Source organism: Carcharhinus amblyrhynchos, chromosome 1 (genome assembly GCF_965287045.1).
Source record: "Carcharhinus amblyrhynchos chromosome 1, sCarAmb.v2.hapA, whole genome shotgun sequence".
Lineage (NCBI taxonomy): Eukaryota > Metazoa > Chordata > Chondrichthyes > Carcharhiniformes > Carcharhinidae > Carcharhinus > Carcharhinus amblyrhynchos.
In genome coordinates this window covers 149,362,062-149,385,739 of record NC_137324.1, presented here as the reverse complement: position 1 = coordinate 149,385,739, position 23,678 = coordinate 149,362,062, and the positions used below count along the sequence as shown (strand labels likewise).

The 23,678-nt window shown below is 41.6% G+C and overlaps 1 protein-coding gene across 3 annotated transcripts in view; it reads right to left on the bottom strand.

The window, feature by feature from the left end:
• Positions 1 to 2,518: 2,518 nt before the first annotated feature.
• afg2a (AAA ATPase AFG2A) overlaps positions 2,519 to 23,678 on the bottom strand; it is a 445,255-nt gene continuing 424,095 nt past the window's right edge. For 2 of the 3 annotated variants that reach the window (XM_080193527.1, XM_080193521.1), the window contains exon 17: positions 2,519 to 3,658. In XM_080193527.1, coding sequence (XP_080049653.1) covers positions 3,482 to 3,658 — 177 coding nt within the window. In that variant the 3' untranslated portion in view covers positions 2,519 to 3,481. The remainder of the gene's footprint in view (positions 3,659 to 23,678) is intronic. The other variant, XM_080193540.1, reaches the window with a different exon arrangement.

Sequence of the window (23,678 nt, the reverse complement as noted above, 5' to 3'; positions counted from 1 at the left end):
AGTCTGTTCCATCATTTGATCATGGCTGATATGTTTCACAGCCCCATTCTGTTGCATTTTCCCCCTAACCTCTGATCCCCTTATCAATTAAAAACCTATCTTTGTGTTAAATACACTCAATGACCTGGCCTCCACAACCTTCTGTAGCAATGAATTCCATAGATTCACCACCCTCTGGCTGACGAAATTCCTCCTCATCTTGGTTCTAAAGAGTCATCCCCTGCCCTCAGAACCTAGTCTCGCCTACTAATGGAAACATCTCCACAGCCTCTCTATCCAGGCATTTCAGTATTCTAAGTTTCAATGAAACCCCCCTGCTCATCCTTCTAAACTCCATTGAGTACAGATCCAGAGTCCTCAAATGCTCTTCATACATCCAGCTTTACATTCCTGGGATCATTTTTGTGACCCTCCTCTGGACTCTCTCCAAGGCCAAACATGGCCTTCCTTACATATGGGGCCCAAAATTGCTCACAATGTTCCAAATGTTTTGAATGACTCTATGAATTTAAGTACTATTTAAAGAGGCACTCACCTGCAAGTATTGTCCTCAGATCATTGGCATCTATTTGCAATTCATCCTATTGGAGATTTTCAGTAACTTTCTGCCTTAGAAATCGATGTGCTCCTGCATCATTATGCCCCAGGACTAGCTTAAACAAGCTCAGAGAGGTACACCACAGTGCTTATCATTGTAGCTATTCTGGCCATTCCCCTCTCATTGGGCGAAGAAAGCAGTAGCAGAAAGCAGCTGAAGAACCAGTTTCACTCCACCCTCTTGCTATCCAAGGAAAGAGGATCCATCTGCCTTTCTTTCCCAAGAATCTTTACCACTCTCAGGTTTAGGTGCTCTTGCCTGAGCAACATCACAGTACCAATCTCTAAATATCAGCAAAATTTTCTGTAGAGTGAAAACATGCTTTGCTTTCAGAGGTGCATTCACTCTGGGCATTGTGCCTGTCTGCAATTCTGTCTTCTAATTCAATGAACTGCCTATCACCAGTGCAATCACATGGGTGACCCACTTACTAAATGCAAATGTGGTGTGACCATCAAAAGATTCTGGTCTCTCACTGATGATATTGGGTGAGCAGCCTACTCTTTCTGCTAACTTTCTTCTCGAAAACTGCCTCAAGTGAAAATATACACCAAAGTGTCCTTTGCCTCAAAATTACAAAATTAACTCTCAAATAAGGGATGCTATTCTCCTCCCAGCACTAATATGCGTCCTGCAACTTTCTTCACTTTCAATGTATTTGGATATATAAGTAATATTGTTCAACACAATCACTTGTTTAATGCAAGACCAGATGCGTCATATTAGAAAAGGACCCCAAACGTTGGATTGAGATTACAGGAACTGAATTTATTTGAAGATCTGATTGTAATTTCAAGATTTTGTTTTCACCTTCAACCTCTCCTGAAGATGAGGATGCCTAATAGTTACATTCAACAAGCAAAAGTAGAACCTTTCCTAAATATCAAGTATTAATTTGTGAGGTTTGACAATAAGTAGCAGCAACGGAAAATTCAATAGTACACATAAACACTGTCAGAATGCATCCACTGCAGAAAAATTGGCTGCATTCCCTAGTATAAACTCAGCAGAGAACCAGTGTGGAGACTCATTAAATTAGGAGTCTACAGATCTATTGTCAGAATATGGTTTAGTAATTAAAGGTGAGGAGTTGACTCTGTGAATTTGGTGTTACAAACTCAGTTTGAAAATGTCTCAGTCTGGACAAAAAAGTGGAGAAGTGGTACACAGATAACACCGTTCTGAGTTTGGGACAATCACAGCCAATTTTTCCTTTACCCTACACACATACATGCGCCCACAGGCATGCACACAGAATGCATGTGCACCGACACCAGATAATAATCAAAAGGACGATCTTACTCTTCCTTGTCCTGATTCTTGGTGAAAATCAATGAACTTTACACAGGCCAGGGATTGAACTCGAGACCTTTTGGCTTGTACAGTTCAATATTAAACGATGCAATGCTTTTAGCCACTGAAGCTTCAGGAGGACATGGTTAATTACTTGTCATATCTGCTAATCTGCTACATGAATATTTAGAAAATAATGGATGTCGAGCCCAAGAAGAAAATATTGGGCGGGATTTTACAACCTCGCTCATCCCGAAAACGTAAAATCCCACCTGAGGTCAACGGACCTTCCCATTGTCCATCTTTCGCCTGCTCTGATTCTCGTGGCGGGCGGGGTGGTAAAATTCCAGCCCTTAGGAGAGGTGGTGACTTGGTCATAAAGACTTCAAGGAGGACACTAAAGTGGGACAGAGAATTGGAGAGACTTGTGCAGCCTCTGAAAGGGGTTGATGCATATTAGGCCGAAGTCGAAGGAGTAGGGATAATGAGTAGGTAATCTAATTGACAGGATGTAACATGTGGTGTCCCATAGGATCTATGTTGGGGGCTCAACTATTCACCGTATTAATGAACACAGATGATGGGAAAGAAAGCCACATATTTAAGTTTGTCAACAATACAAAGATAGCATTGGAAATGGAAGCATAACATTACAACGTTTTGATTGATCAGTGAATGGACAAAAGTGGGACAAATGAATTTCAATGTAGGCAAATGTGAAGTTATCTATCTTGGGCCTAAAAAAGGATCGAACAGGATATTGTCTAAATGATGAAAAGTTAGAAACAATGCAAGTTCAAAGAGAAATAGCAGTTTGGATCATTAAAATGTCATGAACAAGTACAGAAATGCAAACAAACTGTTTCTCCATAAAAGCAGGAATAGGCCTAGACCCTATTCTACCAGTCAATGAGATCATGATTGATCCAAAACTTATTCCACATGTCTACATTTGCTCCATGTCCTTTAATTGGCCTCTTAAACACTGATGATTTGAACCTGCCATTTGTGGCCACACCTTCAGCAATTTCGATCCAAAGATTTGGAATTTGGGCAGCATGGTGGTACAACGACTCACAGCGCCAGGGACTCGGGTTCGATTCCCAGTTTGGGTCACTGTCTGTGCAGAGTCTGCACATTCTCCCTGTGTCTGTGTGGGTTTCTTCTGGGTGCTCAGATTTCCTCCCACAGTCTGAAAGACATGTTGGACAGGTGCATTGGCTATATTAAATTCTCCCTCAGTATACCCAAACAGGTGCCAGAATATGGCAACTAGATGGAGTTGCATCATAAGGACAGCGCAAAAATAGCTAATGGCAATGATGTGACCTTTACTCACACTCATGCCAATGCCCTCTTGTGCTCAGTGAATGGATAGTAAGACCACCAGCATTCCCACCATGTTCCAAGGTGCATTTACCACTGCTTTTACCACTTGCTACCACTGTAACAAAATGCAAATTAAACAATATTCATCTGAAAATCGATCTTTATTGGTGAAAATTAACACTGATGTGGAGTGTGATGTGAATATTACATTTCTCATCATAACGAATTTGAAGTTTTCAGTCAATGAATCTCATTTTATTCTTATAGCATATGTAGTCCACTTTGCTGCTGATAGTTTTCATAGAAGTCCATAAGCTTTTTTGGGATTCTTGGAGTGACAATTTCAAATGATTGCTCAAAATGTCGTTTCATAATGATTTTGGCCTGGATATCTTCTTGCAGAGCCAAGAGAGCTGCTTCTCTGCAAAGCGCAGTGATCTGAAAGGAAATGACAATAAATAAAGCTAATGATTTAAAGAAAGATCATTCAAAGAAGAACACATGAAAAATACACTTTAAAATACTGGAAATAATTTTTGTGTTCATTTTGATATATTTTGAAGGTGAATCTTTTTCTCCTCTCTCTTTTTGTGAAACATTGACTCATGCACAAGTTTCATTGCAATCTGCTGCTTTCTATAATCTCAACTTCATTGTCTATCTTTCATTTAGATTTTTTAAAAAAATGAAAGCAGCCTACTTCACCACTGGAATATCACACAACCCTGAACCTGTCCACAACCAACATTTACATCTGTACCTGCATCAGTAATCAACAAAGAGCTATTAGAAATGGGAATGCTAGTAAATCATTCCCCTCACTAATTCAGGAGTACTGAAGCCAAAGCTGACCTGTATAAGTGCAGACAACTCAGTTTATTAAGGAAGTCTTAACAATGCACTTAGAACATGATTAGAACAAGTCAACGTGGGTTTGACAAAAAGGAAATCCTGTTTGATAAATTTATTCATTTTTTGAGGATGTAAGGACAAATAACATGGTATTCCTGCATTTCCAAAGACATGTGATAAGGTGCCATACAAAAGGGTAATAGACAAGAAAAGAGCTGCTGGAGTGGCAATAATAAGAGGATTGATTAATGAACAGAAGGCAAAGAATGGGGATAAAGTTGGCAAGCAATAACTAGTGGAGTGCCATAGGATCTATGCTGAGGCCTCAGCTATTTGTTAATGACTTAGATGACAAGTCAGAGAGTATTGAAACGTGTTGCTAATACAAAATTGGATGGAAAGGTAGGCTGTAGGGACAACACAGTGATGCAAAAAAAAGTTAGATAGATTAAGTGAGTTCGTATAAAGATAACAATTGGAGTTATTCACACTGACCATTGGAAAAGAAGCTTGTACATGTTGATGTTCAGAGAGAGTTGGGTATATTCATACAAGGAACACAACAGGTTAGCATGAACAATAGTTGGTAAAGAGGCAAACTACAGGGGACTGGAGTATATGAATAAAGAATAAAGAAGTCTTGCTACAATTGCACAGGGCTTTGGTGAGATCATATATATGTAAAGTTTTTGTTTCCTTATTTAAGGAGGGATATACTTGCATTGGACACTACAGTAAAAGTTCACAAGGATGAAGCGATTGTTCTGTGAAGAGAGACTGAAGAAATTAGATCTATATTCTCTGGAGTTTGGAAGAATGAGGTGTGATCTCAATGAAACATACAAGATTCTGAAAGGGTTTGATAGGATAGATGCTAAGAGAATGTTTCCACTGGTCATGGAATCTAAAACACAGGGGCCAAAGTTGAAGGATAAGAGGCCAATAATTTAGGACTGGATGAGACGTAATTACTTCAAATCAAAGGGTGATGAATCTTTGCAATTATCTAGCCTCGAATGTTGTGGATGCTCCATGGTGGAATATATTTAAGGCTGAGATGGACAAATTGTTGATTTCTCAGGAAATCAAGGGATAGAGGATGCAGGTAGGAAAGTGGAGTTGAAGTCCATGATTTGCCATGATCATATTAATGCTGGAGCAGGCTTGATGGGCCACACAGTATACCCTGCTCCTATTTCTTGTGTCAGACCAAAGATAAAATTTGGGATGTTCCTCGCTTGCATAGATCAATACTACATGGCACAATGCATTTTCTCACTTGCTATCTGTGGACTTGATTTTCTTTACCAATTGATGTCAACATTACAGTTATAGCATCTGTATTTGGGGGAATATTGAATCAGCAGAGTAAAACACTTGCGTAACGCACTGATCCCCAATCCTACCACCATCCTCTCCAGACATTCTGAGGATATGGTTTCAGCCATCCAGTTCCAGTCACTCATTCAAGCAGCCATTCTTTCATGTGTGGATCTGGATAATGAGTGATGACAAGCTATTTAACCAATACAAATGTCCCGAGCCTAATGTCCTTAAAGATGCACCAATTACAAGAATCATGGTTAACGTTCCTTGTTAATTGAATTGGTTGAAGCCAATTCTAGATTCTTGCATCTAGCTGAGATTAGTGAATTCAGCACAGACCAGAGAATGAATCTAGAATTTTATGGCTTGATCTTGCATAATTATAAATTGTTTTAACCAGCTGAGACTATCAAGCTGTCTCTTATATACAACACTTATTTGGACTCCAAATTCTGGACCAAGAGGTTTGAAGCTCTGCTATGCTGTAAATAAGACACTGAGGATACTGGCAAACTGGTTCAGATTGGGCGAGTAGCCAGAGCACCATAAACTGGACATTGAGAGAACTGAAATGGAAATGGTAGAAGGTTATATGCTGTCATCCTGGAAGATAGCAAATTTGTGCTCAATCGAGGCACCATCACTCCCCTGGGGCAATGCCTGAGCAATCCCGGTAATGCATTGCAGGACAGATTACTTTCAAGCTCCTTTGAATACTGATAGCCACAATGCTTTCAGACAGCAAGCTAAGCTTACATGCCTTCGGTCAGATTCTATTGCAGCATTCAGACATCAGGTGGCTTCTGCCATCGGATACATCATCATGGTTGGGCACCACAAACATGCTAACAGATTTGGCTACCACTTCCATGTGGGAAGAAATGGGTTTTGAGATCCACACAAAGATATGTCAAGTTGGTGCCAGACTCCTACATGTTCCTTGATGGAGACCACAAACCTTTTAGCTGGACTGCCAATGCACCAAGCATTTCATTGTGCTTACCCAGCACAATGTAGGCCACCCCACTGAAGCCCTCATTTGAGTCCAGTGCAGTGGAACTCCCATGTATCCTTGCCCTTGGATGAACTGGCACTTACGCTATCCTTGTCCCATGCTCAACTTCTGCCCAACAGCTTACTATGTGCAGATTTTGCCACCTGCTACAGCCATAATTACAAGTTGAGGATGGCATTGCCAATGTCCTCTAGTTCAGAATATACAAATAAAAGCCATGACAAAATAATTGTTGTAAATGAAAACATGCCATATTAGATATAAACGTTAACTAATAAACCTGCAGATGGCCTTGAGCAGCTGGCACACTATCAGACCCAGCTTTGGACTATGACATTTTGACATGGGCAGCAATTCAGGCAGATATGCTGATTGCAAAGGGCAGTGGTGGAGTGGAAGTGGTAGAACAGTCTTTTTAAGCTTTTCTCTAATATGTGTGCAGTGTTGATTGCTGAACTGGGAGCTGTGGATGTGAGAATAGCTATCTCCTCCCACTACCTTAAGTGCTTGTCTCTTTGTCTGCTGGCCCTCCTAAAAATAGATCACATTACTTCTCATCTTCATTTTCTTCATGGTGTCCAGCAAAACCTAGAACATGCTCTGAGCCTCGTTGTGTCATAAATCAGTGTTTTTGTTCACACGTTCTTCTGCAACTTGTTCCAGCAGCTGCTCCAGTCAAAACTCTTAAGAGTGCTGATTCACTTTAATTCACTCGCATCTCTACATCATCACTTTAAGTACTGCAGGCTAGTTTTTAGCGGTGGTAGCATCAAACACACTTAGGCCCCGTACTAAGACCTGCAGCCAGTTAGCAGTGTGTTTTGCACCAGTTGCAGAGAGCTATTATGCAAATCAGCAGGGGACATGAAACTGGCACGCTGTTTGCATGGGAAGCAAATAGGCATTTTGTGTTGTTGGTATGGGAAGCAATAGTCATTGCTTTACCTACAGCCACTTTCAGACCTTATTCAATTTCATCCGCCAATGTGCTGCTGTCAATGTGCTCATTCCATTTTACAGATATTACAGTTTGTGTAAATTCTAAACCAGCACGAGATGGATATTCAATCCCTTAAAAACAAGCTGAATATATAAAATACCAATTTCCAGGGTTTTTAGAAGACATATTCAACATTTTGGTAGCATTACAATTTAGGAAAAATATGGTAAAATGGGGTAGATCTTCACTTTGCGTAATAGTGCAAAGTGGGTGAAAGCACCTTGTTACATATCTCTCCTGATTTGTATTTCCATTTATTGCACAGTCTTGGGGCAGGGGGGAGGGTAGTGTTTTCTCAGGACTCCTTGCAGTGTGTTCCTCATGATGGGAGGCCTGCATCATTTACTGGCAGTTGGATCTTCTGGTCCCACCGCTGTCAATTGAATTTCCCATTGATTGCATCCTACTTCACTGGGAAACCTGTGGTGGGGATGCACCTTCCGCTCCCGCCCATGTGAACAACCAGAGAATTCCAACCAAGGTTTAACTCAATGGCTGTGATTCTCCAGCCCTGTGTGCTTATGCCCAAATCGCACTAAGGCTGAATAATTGCCAGGGAAGAGCCAAAGTGCAGTTAGTGCCATCAAGAACCCCTTTTGGGATTCTCCCAGCCCCTACACCCTAATTTAATTTGGTTCACATCCAGCAAGGGCGTAAACCAGATTAATATATTTAAATAATCATTTAAATACACAGGGTCAAAATGGAGCCAGATTCTACCAGATTCTGAAATTCACCAACCCTCGGAACGGAGATCAGTTGTGATGGGCCACGCCAGGAGATTCAGAGACCATTGAAGCAAAGGTGGTCAGGGAAATGGTTGGGTCATGTCCTGACATCACAGCCTGGCAATGCCAACCTAGCAATAGTTGGCACTGCCAGGGTGTCAGGCTGGTTGGCACTGCCAAATGAGCAACCTGAAGGGGGGAGATGGAGAAGGGGCTCCTGAAGAGAGGTCATGTAGGGAGGGGAGGGCTCTGGCGGGTGTTGATCACTTGGTGCTTGTATCAGCGGTATTAATATGGGCGGGGGGGTGTTGGGGTGGGAGCAGTCTTAGCCAGTAAGTAGGAGTGGAGAAGTGTGTTGGGTTTTCTGGTGCCCTTCTCTGAGGAGCTGACTTTGCTGGCGTCTTTATGTCCCCACTCTAAAAACAATGCTAAGCATAAGCAAATTCAGTGAGAATCTCTTCAGGCTTCAAAAGAATATCTAAGTGTGGGTGAATTTCGAACTAAATCACAGCACAGCACCCAGTGGCAATCTCACCAGTTTTCCCACCAGGGACAGCACTTGGAAATGTTTTGGGAGAATTTGCCCAATGTATTTCCTGTTGATATTTTTAATTGATCAATGTAAATTGTTTTCAATATAACCATCACGGTATAAGACTGATATATATCTCAAGATACTCTCTGCAAATAGAATTCAGGTTGGGAATGACAAAACTATTCTAATGCTGAGTGTTCTTACAGCATTTCAAACTCCTATCATACTAAGTAAGCGTTAGCAATCAATCTACTGTTCCATTATTTCTGTCATGTCATCAGGATCTTCTTTTCTATCACTAATAAATATAAATCTTCAAATAAACGTCATTTTATTTTATAATAGTGGTATTTTCCTGTCAAAATCAACAGCTTCCTGTTTTTTGACAGCTCTGTCCCACTATGATTTTGTTCAAATTAGTGGACAATCACAGCCTGGAAATTCAATAAGGTGAAAGAAACCACTCTTGTGTTATGATGCTCCCGCTATGCCAAGCATTCATTCCAGCATGCTGGACTGTTGCTAGACTACACTGGGCCTGTTCCCATTTTGGTTTTCAGAGTTGGGTGAGCTGACTTGCATTGCTGCCCCTGTGATCAGCGTTTTGGTCATTGACTGTAGTGCTACTCATAGTCACTCACTGCGTAGGTTTAATCATGAAGAGTGGTCATTTGGGGGAGGGAGGGAAGATTTGAAATGTCATGCTTTTCAATACCTCAGGATCTTTACCATCAATGAAATACTTCTGACATGTTGTAAAGCAGGAAATGCAGAAATATATTTGTGGATGGCACTGTCTGACAAACAGCAATGAAATAAACAACCAGGTCATCTTTGTTCATTGAGGGATAAATATTGGCCAAGGTACTGATGGAACTCCCCTGTTATTTACTCCCATCTGACAAAAAATGCAGGGCCTAGATTTAACCTAAGATCCGAAAGACAATATCATTAACAGTGTGGCACTTCCTCAGTACTGCACTAAAGTATGTTATGTGGTCACGTCTCTGGAGTGGAAAGTTGAGGTAATAAAAGACTTTGAAATGGCTCCCCAGCATACATCAACACCTCTGAATGAAGAGTATATTGATGGAGGCAAAGGAAGAGATGGCTTGGTCTCAAATTAGATGTTAAAGTTGTGAAGGACTTTTCTTGATTTGGTTAAGTATGACAATAAGTCTATTTTGGCTGAAGTACATGGCTACACAAACATTTGAGTTTCAGGTTTTCAAATTTCACAAATAGATATAAACCACAGATACGCCGACCACTAACAATACAAAGAAACACATGTCAATTAAGGGAGACTGTTTTTTCAATTCAGCTGTTGGCTACATATTGATAAATCTCACTTCTGGAAAAAATTTGTACAGATACTCTGACCTCAACTATATTGCTGCTCCTTTTTTACAAGATAAATCTAATTATCATTCAATGTTGGTATATGGCAGCGGCATTCATTGGGTTGAGCTGGATGGTGCTGAACAGAATGTGTGCAAATATTTCCTCCCTCTTTCCTGGAACAGAGAATCCTGGGAGAAAGGCAAGCTTTTATCTAGATTAATCCAGGGCTTCCAACATTCCAGCCAGCTGAACACTTCAGGCACTTTGTTGTGTCATCAGTTTTAGCTGTTAGTTCCACAGTGTAGCAACTGCCAAATGTTCTTATTTCATTAAGCCAAAACTCAGCTCATCAATTGCCTGTGCAGACAGATGGGCGAAAGAGAGGGGAAGCTATTGAGGGGGAGGGAAGCAAGTAAAGGCAGAAAGAACAGAAACTCACCACATTGCATTTCTTTTGCAACTTGTCACATGCAGAGTTCAAAGTGAAAAGAGATTTTACAAAGAAGCTGATGATAGTGATCCATGGGATAGAAAATCAATTAAAATACTTTGAAAGCTTATATATACTTTCCCCTTCTTTTTTCTCATCAGTTTCTCTGCTGAAGGTACTGAAATTTTGTTGGGATGTATTCCAGTACCTCACCCAATTAGCCATTTTTCAAATGTGAGCAAGTGTTGGCAAACTATTATGTGAGGCAGGTGCAGCCTCACATTCACAGAGGCCTAGCCAATTCTTCCCCTCATTCTACTAACTATGAGCTGAAAATAGGATAACATGAAAGTCCAGATACACAACATCTACTGGTTCACCCTTGTCCATTCTATTGGTCACATCCTCGAAAAAATCCAGAAGATTTGTCAAGCACAATTCATTTCCCTTTATTGAATCCATGCTGACTTGGACTGATCCTGTCACCACTTTCCAAATGCTCAGTTATTACATCCTTAATCGTTTTTCCCATCATTGATGTCAGGCTAATAATAATAATTCCCCATTTACATTCTCCCTCCTTTTTTAAAAAGTGGGTTACATTTAGCTACCCTCTAATCCCTTGGAACTCTTCCAGAGTCTACAGAATGCTGGAAAATGATCATCAATGCGTCCACTACTTCTGGAGCTACTTTAGGCTAAGTACTTCAGATTTAATCTGTAATCAAGACAGGAGGGTGTGACTACAAATGAGGCATGTATGGATATCCAGAGGTAGCAACGGAGGAGCCTCAGCCCTTGCAGTTGTCCAGAAGGTACGAGGTTTTTGCAACTTGTGTGGATGAAAGTAGGGACTACAGGGAGAATGAGCAAACTAACAATGGCAGTTTTGATTAGGGGGCCATTTATGTGAGGGAGAATAAAAATAAATGTATTTTAACCTTCATACAGTGGATGAATCAAAGTAGCACGGATAAGTTCATCTAATATGTTGGGGTATTAACTGGAAAACAAGAAAATGGCAGAGACTTTGAACTAGTATTTTGCATCTGTCTTCATAGTAGAAGACATCCTCAGAATAGTAGGACACCAAGATGCAAAAGGGAGGGAGGAACTCAAAACAATCACAATTGCTAGAGAAAAGGTACAAGGAAAATTAAAGACTGGCAGATACCATGGACCCAATGGCCTGAATCCTAGAGTCTAAAAGAAAGTAGCTGCAGAGACAGTAGATGCATTGGTTGTAATCTTCCACAATCCCCTACATTTTGGAAAGGGCCAACCAGATCAGAAAACTATTCAAGAAAGGTGGGAGACAGAAGGAAGGAAACCATATGCCAGTTAACATCTGTCATTAGAAAAATGCTAGAATGCATTATTAGGGAGATAGCAACAGGACATTCAGAAAATCATAATATAATCAAAAGTGACCATTGTTTTGCAAAAGGAAAATTGTGTGTTGACAAATTTACCCAAGTTCTTTGAGCTGTAAAATGCAGGTGAAACCAACGAAAGGGAAACCAGTAAATGAAGAGTATTGGATTTCCAAAAGGCATTTAAGATGACATGTAAAAGGTGATTGCACAAGCTAAGAACTCGCCATGCTGGGGTGATATATTAGCATGGATAGAGGATTGATAAACCAACAGGAAAAAAAGTGTTAGGATAAATGGGTCACTTTCATGTTAGCAAACTATAACTAGTGAAATTTGCAGGGATCAGTCTGCTGCTTCAATTATTTACCATAGAACCATAGAACATTACGGCACAGAAAAAGGCCTTTTGGCCCTTCTTGGCTGTGCTGAACCATTTTTCTGTCTAGTCCTACTGACCTGTACCTGGACCATATCCCCTCCAATCCACGTACCTGTCCAAGTTTTTCTTAAATGTTAAAAGTGAGCCCGCATTTACCACTTCATCTGGCAGCTCATTCCACACTCCCACCACTCCTCTGTGTGAAGAAGCCCCCCCTAATATTCCCTTTAAACTTTTCCCCCTTTACCCTTAACCCATGTCCTCTAGTTTTTTTCTCCCCTAGGTTCAGTGGAAAAAGCCTGCTTGCATTCACCCTATCTATACCCATCATAATTTTATACACCTCTATCAAATCTCCCCTCATTCTTCTATGCTCCAGGGAATAAAGTGCCAACCTATTCAACTTTTCTCTGTAACTCAGTTTCTCAAGTCCCAGCGACATCCTTGTAAACCTTTTCTGCACTCTTTCAACCTTATTAATATTCTTCCTGTAATTGGGTTACCAAAACTGCACACAATACTCTAAATTCGGCCTCACCAATGTCTTATACAACTTCACCATAACATTCCAACTCTTACACTCAATACTTTGATTTAAAAAGGCCAATGTACCAAAAGCACTCTTTACGACCTTAATACCTGTGACACCATTTTTAGGGAATTATGTATCTGTATTCCCAGATCCCTCTGTTTTACTGTACTCTTCAGTGTCCTACCATTTACCTTGTATGTTCTACTTTGGTTTGTCCTTCCAAAGTGCAATACCTCACACTTGACTACATTAAACTCCATCTGCCATTTTTCAGCCCGTTTTTCTAGCTAGTCCAAATCCCTCTGCAAGTTTTGAAAACCTTCCTCAGTGTCCACTATACCTCCAATCTTTGTATCATCAGCAAATTTGCTGATCCAATTTACCACATTATCATCTGGATCATTGATATAGATGACAAATAACAATGGACCCAGCACTGATCCCTGTGGCACACCACTAGTTACAGGCCGCCACTCAGAGAAGCAATCCTCCACTCCCACTCTCTGGCTTCTTCCATTGAGCCAATGTCTAATCCAATTTACTACCTCTCCATGTATACCTAACGACTGAACCTTCCTAACTAACCTCCCATGCGGGACCTTGTCAAAAGCCTTACTGAAGTCCATCCACTACCTTCCCTTCATCCACTTTCCTGGTAACCTCCTCAAAAAACTCTAATAGATTGGTTAAACATGACCTACCATGCACAAAGCCATGTTGACTCTCCCTAATAAGTCCCTGTCCATCCAAATATTTGTAGATCCTATCTCTTAGTACTCCTTCCAATATTTTACAACTGACATCAATTTTACCAGCATATAATTTCCCGGATTATTTTTTGAGCCTTTTTTAAACAACAGAACAATATGAGCTATCTTTCAATCATCTGGCACCTCACCCGTGGATACTGACATTTTAAATATATTTGCCAGGGCCCCTGCAATTTCAAAACTAGTCTCCTTCAAGGTCTGAGGGAATACCCTATCCGGTGTTGGGGATCAGTATTAATGGCTTAGGCGAAAGGACTGCCGGTATTGCAGTACAACTTTCTGTTAATATAAAGATAGATAAGAAAGTAGGTTGTAATAGAATACAAAGAGTCTGCAAAAGGATATTGATTGGTAAGTAAGTAAGCAAAGAATTGGCAGATGGAGCATAATGTTGAAAAATGTGTTGGAAAGGCAGGATACTATTTAAAAATAGAGAGACTACTGAATGCTGTGGTACAGAGGGCTCTGGGTGTTCTTGTACATGAATCACAAAACATTAGCATGCAGGTACAGCAAGTAATTAGCAAGGCAAATGGAATGTTGGCTTTTGTTACAAGGGGTGGAGGATATAAGTAGTGAAGTCTTGCTACAGCTCTAAGGGCATTGGTGAGACCACACTTAGAATACTGTGTACAGTTTTGATTTCCATACTTAAGGACAAATGTATTTGCATTGCAAGTTGTTCAGAGAAGGTTCACTAGGCTGGCTCCTGGGATGAAGGGGTTGTCCTATGAAGTATGGTTGAACAGGTTGGGCTTATATTCACTGTAATCTAAAAGAATGAGAGATGATTTATTGAAACATATAGGATTCTGAGGGGGCAATGACAGGGAAGATGCTGGAATAATGTTGCATCTCATGGTGGAATGTAGAACTAAATGGACACAATTTAAAAATAAGGGCTTTTTCATTTAAGGTGGATATGAGGAAGAATTTGTTCTTCCAGAAGGTCTTTAGTCTCTGGAATACTCTTCCAAAGACAGCAATGGAGGCTGGGTCATGGAATATTTTGGAGGCTGAGTTAGACAGATTTTGATCAACAAGAGAATCAAGAGTCTTTGGGGACAGGCAATAAAATAAAGCTGAAGCCACACTGTGATACTCAGACACGTACAAATATATGCACACGAGCACGCACCCTGCACATCCCAAAACTCTCCTTGTGCTAAAATCCTTTTGTGACTTTGATTTTTCCTATTTCCAAAACCTTTAATCCTCTGAACTATCTCTGATTCTCATTTCTTCTAGCCCTGGGAAGCTGCAAATAGACTGGTGTTCCTTCCTGCCTATGTAAATTACAGAAAATATTAAGGTGAATTACCAGTGGCAATATTTACACTACTGCTACTTTCAGAGACACTGGGGTAAACCATTTACTTCCAGATTTCAGTGCTTCTGGAAGAAGTATGACCACTTAATTTATCTTACAGATCTGTAAAGCAATGCACCTTTATTCAAAAACACATTTGTAGAATAAGATGGTTTCAGAACAATTGTACATCTGCTAATCAATCAGAATGCACTATATCTTAGAGTTGGCAACCTAATATTGGCTCCTGGGCTACATTTGGAGTTGAGACTTCGTTTAGAATCAGTGCATCAAATTATTAAACCAAACTAATGAAGCAGATGCAAAATAGATGTCATAGAAATGGGATGGACTTTACCAATAACAACATTTGGATCTCAGGAGATGCAGCAATGAAGTCATTGGCAACCCCCATTAGTTCTTGTGATCATTGTCTCAACATCGTCCATTTTTATTATTCTTTACATTCCCCTTTTAACTTGAGCAGTGCTAGACAGAATGCACGGGCATTCTGGCAGAGAGCCTGATGCAGTGGCTTCTTTTTGAAGTGGTCACGGCAATGCATCCCACACATGAACTGAAAAAAAAACACAATCACTGCATTCTTCCAAATAAACTAAATGCATCTTGTTGTATTTATTCAATGTGCTGCGGAGGAAATACTATTCAGTGACTGGTCTAGGGCCACAAACTAGTTCAAATAGCTTTTCCATGGTTCACTTTAAGTTCTGGATTCCTGATTTGCTTTTGCTATGTACTTTGCGACCATTGACAGATGAAAAAAAACAAAATACAATAAACTTTATCTCAATCAACTTTGTTCTGTCATCAGCGCAGCCAGAAATGTTGTGAAGCAAGAAAGCGAGGACAGATATCAAGCCTCTGAAGTCTCATTACAATCAAAGTACACAACAGCAAAACACAAACATTATCCAGCGCTATGAGCAGTTCACTCAACCGCTTTTCTATTTTGCTAATGAGTTTTGTGTGCAACTGTGAGTAGAAGTCTTGCTAATTACTATTCAAATGAGCTTTTTCAACAGATGATCCAAAGGAGTCTGTCAGTTCACAGTAAATATTTGGTTCCTTTATTATGACAAAACATTGAGAATGAATTTCTTAATCAATCAAACATCAATCACTGTGCATAATTTTCAAATATAGTCCCTGAGGTTGAGTGCTATCCACACAGACATGGAGGCTAACTTCATGTTGATGAATAGTGTGACTGAACAATAGCATGTAAAGAAGAAAATGAAGAATGGTTGTGCATGGAAGAGAGGTAATCCACTGACCAGGCAGAAATGGAACAAATAAGGGAATTGCAAGGAAGTAGACCATAGAAAAATGGAGGCCGAGGTGAGTGACCAGGTAGGCAGAGTTGCATTGTGGTTTTTATCCTTTATTCTTTCATGGGATGTGTGTGTTGCTGGCTGGGCCAGCATTTGTTGTCTATCCCTATTAGACATTGAACTCAATAGCTTGCTGGGCCATTTCAAATATGGGTCTGGAATTACATGTAGGCCATACCAGGTAAGGATGGCACATTTAATGAACCAGATGGGTTTTTATGGCAATTGACAATGATTTCATGGTCATTATTAGGCTTGTACTTGAGGATTTTTTTATTGAATTCAAAATTCATCATGTGCTGTGGTGGGATTCGAACCTAGGTCCACAGAGTATTATTCTGGATTTCTGGATTATTAGTCCAATGACAATACCACTATGTCACTGCCCCCTCCCCTGCCATGTGCAAGGAGAAATCCAGAGTAAAGAATTCACAGAGAATGGTGGGCAAGGTAGACATGGAATTGAGTGGCAATTATATATTCAAGGAGCCAAGAAAAAACTAGTTATGCATGGGCCAGAGCTGGAGTGGAGAGAGAACCAAGAACTAGCTTTTTAAGAAATGAAAAGGGTCATGAAAATACCAGCCTATCCCCAAGCCAGGTAGTGCTCAAAGAGTTGCTCACAAATCAGGTTTTATAGGGGATAGTTTTCCCGTTATGCCTCTTGTGTTGTTAGAGGAAATCACAGTTGAAAGCCTTTTGTCATTCATTTATAATTATAATTGCTGCACCCACTTCAGACATCAGAAAAGTTGTAAAGGTTGTTGTAAAGAAGGAGGATGAGAACAAAGATTAACAACTATTTTTGCTTTGCATTCTGTTTTTCAGGTGCTATTTTGGAACAGTGAAAGAAAATCAGTCAATTACTCCATTTTACACCTATTATTCCTGTCTATTATCATTAAGCTAAACACAAAGAAAAATATGGCCTTGTATTCTTAAATGGTGGTCCTGACACTTGCACTTTATGTGGTAATTGTGGTGTTCCACTTCATTCACCAGGGTAAAGAAAATACAGCTTATACACTCCTATAAAGAAGGCTGCACCACATTAGACTTACTATGATACATTCTTAGCTGTACTGAACATATGTGAATAATCACTTTAGGCTGCACTATTCTATGTTTTCCTTTTGTCAAAATTAGAATGGTACTTTCAGCTGCTCCCATCACAATTGCTCTTAATGATAAATCCTAAAAGAAAAATATTGGATACATTGATCTTGTTAATTTCCAACACACTCTGGTCCACTGTATGAAATAAATTTGAGGATGTTCAACTCAGCCAACCTAAATATAAACAATCGTCCAAAACTACCAAACCAAAAACATGCTGTAAAATCTGCCATATTGGTGAAAGGAGCGTGTGCTACATACATTCCAGCAATGAAGCCACGTGGAATCCAGAAATGATAAATGTTCAGTTTTTCTCCATTTGTTCATGGCCATCATTTATTGCCCATTCCCCACATGCGATAGTCATTCACATCATCAATGATGTGCTGTATGCCTCAGATTAGCTGATTGGGATGGCATCACTGGAGCCAACTTGAAAGGAGACATCTGAGGCTGTGATTTCTTTCAAAGCGACGGGAAGATTTGTCCCATTCCTGCACAATCTTTGCAATTCAGATCACAGGATCTGCAAAGATATGAATGAGTCTATCTCTATGGAAATGTACAGCTGTTCATATTATGTTGCTGTGAATACAGCACCATGGTTTTTACACCAGATGGCTGGAATAAAATTGTACCACAGGTTTGCAAATGATAAAAATATGATTGGAATTATTACAGCACAGATGGACGCCAATCAGACTTTATTTTATGGCATTTACCTATATTTCATCAACATTCTGTGTGCATGTAAGGTTGTCTGCCTGAGCTGCAATTACCCAAGGCGGTGAGCTGATACATCCTACCACAATTGCTGGGTGGGTAGCATGATGGCACAGTGGTTAGCACTGCTGCCTCACAGCATCAGGGACCTGGGTTCGATTCCTGACTTGGGTCACTGTCTATGCGGAGTCTGCCCATTCTTCCAGTGTCTGCGTGGGTTTCCTCTGGGTGCTCGGGTTTCCCCCCCACAGTCCAAGAGACGTGCTAGTTAGGTTCATTGGCCATGCTAAATTCTTCCTCAGTGCCAGAGTGTGGTGACTAGGGGATTTTCACTGTAACTTAATTGCAGTGTTAATATAAACCTGAAGAGAAAATGCTAGAAAATCTCAGCAAGTCTGGCAGCATCTGTAAGGAGAGAAAAAAGAGTTAACGTTTCAAATCCAGATGACCCTTTGTCAAAGCTTGTCTTTCTTCTTAATGTAAGCCTACTTGTGACACTAATAAATAAACTTTAAAAGTTCTTTGAATTGTTCAATAAGAACAGCTGTACATTTCCACAGGGATAGACTCATTCTTCTCTTTCCAGATCCTGTGATCTGACTTGCAAAGATTGTACAGGAGTGGAACAATTCTTCCCGTCCCTTGGAAAGAAATCATAGCCTCAGATGTCTCCTTTCAAATTGGCTCCAGTGATGGCATCCCAATCAGCTAAACTGAGGCATATACCACATCATTGATGCTTTGATTGACTATCACATGTTGGGGATGGGCAATAAATGATGGCCATGAACAAATGGAGAAAAAAGCTGAACATTTATAATCTCTAGATTCCACATGGCTTCATTGTTAGAATGTATGTAGCACAAGCTCCTTTCACCAATGTGACATTTCCATCAATGGAAAGTAGTTCCATTCCATCACATGTGATCATGCTGCCATAAACCATTTATGCAATGCCAGTTTACACAGTCAGCATTATTTACTGAAATACATCTAGTCTAGGCTGATGGTTCATGGGGTAGACTAAGGATACTTTCTTCAGTTGTGGTTAACGAGTCCAAAATCCATGAACCATGCTGAATTAAAATGTACAATTCACGTGTTTCAGCATAGAAGAGGTATGCTGAAGCAAAGGTTCAGCTGTCCGGACATGTCTATGCCACATACTGAACAGTTTCATTATCAGAAGTCACTGTGCAACAGATGAAAGAGAAGCTGCACATGGTGAATTTGTTCAATGGCTTAACGTGATGCTGCTTTTTGGTGCTACCGTACTGGGAGAAGGAAGTCAGAAAGTTGTCTGCTGGAAGTCACCAAGTCGCTCTTGGGATGGTGGCAGTTCTTATCTCTCTTGCTTGCCATAACAACCGCACAATGCTTAATCTCTGCTGATTTCTGCTGACTACCTTATTTTTGATTTGAATCTGAATGAATGGGAATAACAATAATGGTATTTTGTTCAAGAAACATGTTTGTCACTGTCACACTTGCTCCACACTAACTTCTGAGCCATAAACATGAACTTCTGAACTATAAACCTTGAATGGATACTTTCCTATAAAACAAAACAGAGTTGAGAGGTCAGAGGACCTTTGCCTTCTTATTAATAAACATGGAACTACAAGACCCCTGAGCTAACCTTCATGTCTGGACAAGTCTTGATGAACTCAAGTGCAAATAACCTTTCTTGACATATCTTTGAAAAGCCATTAAAATGCAAACGAATATCCCTGTGATTAATGGCTACATTTTTTCAACTAATTAAAAAAAAATTTCAAATTACAGCTGCAGACTTTTGGGCTGAGATCTTGGTCAATAGTGCATCGTTCCTGACGTTGTAACCAAACCTGAGCTCCACTTTCACTTTCTCTCTTTTTACCTTTTCCCACATGATTATAATTACAATTGTAAATGCCAGCAGCATTCATGCAGCTGCAGGGCAAGCTCTCCATTAGTGAAACCTGCTAGCAGGTTCTACAGGTGGCCAATTAAAGGGACTTCTGTTTAAACAAGGAGGCTGTGTGTCAAAGCCTGGATGCTCCACCACTGGCAAGGGATAGCATAATCTTTGCAGAAACATCTGACTGTTGCAGCAGCCCAATCCCACGGTTCAGCGATGCCTCCCTCCCTGACATTCTCCTCCAGGCTGATAAGGAAAGATGGGATGTGATCTTTTTTGAAGATTATATAAGAAGGCCCTCTTGTCAGATCAAGGTGGCCTGGATAGAGATGGCAGAGGAGGTGAGTAGGTGAGAACTGTCAAGTTACTGCCAAAACTGGGTCCAGTGAAAGGAGGAATTCAACAGCCTGCTCTGATTGCAGGATTAAGTGCCAGTCTTGCATCTCCCAAATGAATCTCTTGTATGGTCATCAATAATATATATATGTATATGTGAATGGGCAACTATGCCACAAGAATAAATGTGTGATCAGCTTTAATGCCACTTGACAATTGAGGTTGGAGCATCTGGAAGTTTGTCTTTTTGTGTGCTTGTATACAAAATTTGAGTGACAGGATTGTATGTGTGTTGGGGATGGATGCTGACAAGAGGGTTAGGTGTCACATGTCCTTAATTCTGCACACTAACATGCAAGGCAAACAGACCCACAATTCTTGGGAGAGGCGATGCACAAGAGGAGATGTTCCAGATCTGAGGCTCCTCACAGCCACTGAAGAGCAGATGATGGAGATCCCTGTGAGGAGGGAACATAATCAGTGGGAGATGGAAAGATTGGACCAGCCAGGAATGAAGAGTCAAGGAGCTAAATTATACGGGGTAAGAAAGAGTCGAAGCTGGGGCCTGTCATGGTGACAGGTATCGACTCAGTTGTAGTCCATTCCCAGAGCTGAGTTTTCCAAATACATAGAACATAGAACATAGAACACTACAGCACAAACAGGCCCTTCGGCCCACAAGTTGCGCCGATCACATCATCACCTACCAACCTACAGACCTATCTATAACCCTCAATCTCATTAAACCCCATATACTCATCCAGAAGTCTTTTAAAAGACCCCAGCGAGTTCGCCTCCACCACCACTGACGGCAGCCGATTCCATTCACTCACCACCCTCTGAGTGAAAAACTTACCCCTAACATCACTTCTGAACCTCCCTCCCCGCACCTTAAATCTGTGTCCTCTCGTAGCGACCATTTCAAACCGGGGAAATAGCCTCTGAGAGTCCACCCTATCTATTCCTCTCAACATTTTGTAAACTTCTATCAGGTCGCCTCTCAACCTTCGTCTCTCCAGGGAAAAGAGTCCCAGCTCCCTCAACCTAACTTCATAAGGCATGCCTCCCAGTCCAGGCAACATCCTTGTAAATCTCCTCTGCACCCTTTCAATAGCTTCTACATCCTTCCTATAGTGAGGCGACCAGAACTGCGCACAATACTCCAAATGAGGCCTGACAAGGGTCTTATAAAGTTCCAGCATTACCTCCCGACTCCTAAACTCAATCCCTCGATTAATGAAGGCCAGTACACCATACGCCTTCTTGACCACCTCCTCCACCTGCGAGGCCGATTTAAGAGTCCTGTGGACCCGGACCCCAAGATCCTTCTGCTCCTCAACACTACTCAGACTTCTGCCCTTGATAGTGTACTCGTTCATCCCGTTGGTTCTGCCAAAATGGACGACTACACATTTATCCGCGTTGAAGTCCATCTGCCACTTCTCTGCCCAGTCCTGCATCCTATCTATGTCCTGCTGCAGCTTTTGCCATCCTTCCAGATCATCCACAACACCACCGACCTTCGTGTCATCAGCGAACTTACTTACCCATCCCTCCACTTCCTCATCCAGGTCATTTATGAAAATGACAAACAACAAGGGTCCCAGAACAGATCCTTGAGGCACTCCGCTGGTGACTGACCTCCATTCAGAAAAAGCCCCATCCACAACCACTCTCTGCCTTCTGCAGGCAAGCCAGTTCTGGATCCACAAGGCCAAAGGCCCTTGGATCCCATGCCCTCTCACCTTCTCAAGAAGTCTTGCATGGGGGACCTTATCAAACGCCTTGCTGAAGTCCATGTACACTACGTCCACGGCACTTTCTTCGTCAATGTGTTCAGTCACATTATCGAAGAACTCAACTAGGCTTGTAAGGCACGACCTGCCCTTGACAAATCCATGCTGACTATTCCTGATCATGTCAAACCTCTCCAAATGTTCGTAAATCTTGTCCCTCAGAAGCCTCTCCATCAGCTTACCAACCACTGAGGTCAGACTCACCGGTCGGTAATTTCCCGGGCTATCTCTGTTCCCTTTCTTAAAAATGGGAACTACATCCGCAATCCTCCAATCCTCTGGAACCTCTCCCGTCTTCATTGACGACGCAAAGATCATCGCCAGGGGCTCTGCAATCTCTTCCCTCGCCTCCCACAGTATCCTGGGGTACATCCCATCTGGTCCCGGCGACTTATCTACCTTGATAGAATTTAGGCACCTCCAGCTTCGCTGGGAGATTGCCACAGTTTTATTGATGAATTGAAAATCTGGTTGGTGTCAATACAGTGCCAGTAATTAAACATTAACGATCTTCACTGGTTCCTCACAGTGGTTGGGTGGGTAACTATTTTGACATGAATTCTGCTCCTTCCAATTGTCTGGAGACAGGAATGTGCCGTGGATCTGCCTGATCAAAATTCCCTCCTGTTTTCGGAGATGTCCTTGGGGGGGGGGCAGGGGTAGGTGTGATCTTACCCTCTCATCCTGCTGATTGACTGGGGGAGGGTAGGAGGGGGGAAAGGGGTGTGGGGGGGTTAGTTGGTAAGATCGCACGAGAGGTGAAAAATGGGGTTTGCACCAACATTTTCCTTTCGCAATCTTACCGGGCCCAGATATCCAGCATGATTAGTCTTACGCCAGAAAATAAATTAGTGAGCCCAGAATGATATCCTGACTATCTCGTATGATTCCCCACCAATGGGGATGATGGATGGCCTCACTGGTGGGACTGGGCGCCATTGAGGGCTCCCTGGTTGGTCAGGAGCAGAGGCAGTGCCCCTTAGTCAGTGCCACCTAGCATTACCCACTAGCATGGACTGTGCAAAGGGACATGCTCTGAGAGGGGTGTCCTAAGGGGAAGAGCCAAGGCGAGCTGCGCATTCTGCAATGGGGTTTGGCTGGGAATGGAAGAATCTGCAGGCTCTGCAACAGGGATCTGCTGGGCCCAAAGTGGTGGGTGAGGTGGTTCGATTGGAATTGGCTGGCGATCATCCAGGCCGGGGTGGGGAGCTCGAAAGCAATCGATCAGGCGAGGTGGGAGGCAATTGGCTGGGGAGGCCAGCAATTGGTGGGGAAGAAAGAATAGGGGTGGGGGCAGGGATGCACAACATCCAGAGGAGGGGTGTCTGACACATCTCTCCCTGCTCTATTGCTCAGAACAGAGAGAGATCTGCACATGTGCAATTCACTCTCTGGTGTGAGCAGCCAGCTTTCCGAATTTAAGCCCTGCCCCTCCCCATGCTGGCGGGAAACAGATCATGCATTATTTTTTGCACAAAGTGACGTAAGATTTTCAAAGTCGCCCGAAAAACAGATCTGAAACTCTCCAGTTTTCACACTTGATTGGCACTCAGAATTCTTTTGATAAGATCCTACTCCTCCCTCCATACTGTCTCTAGCCATGGTACCACAGGCTACTGAAAATTCAGGTTGTTAACTC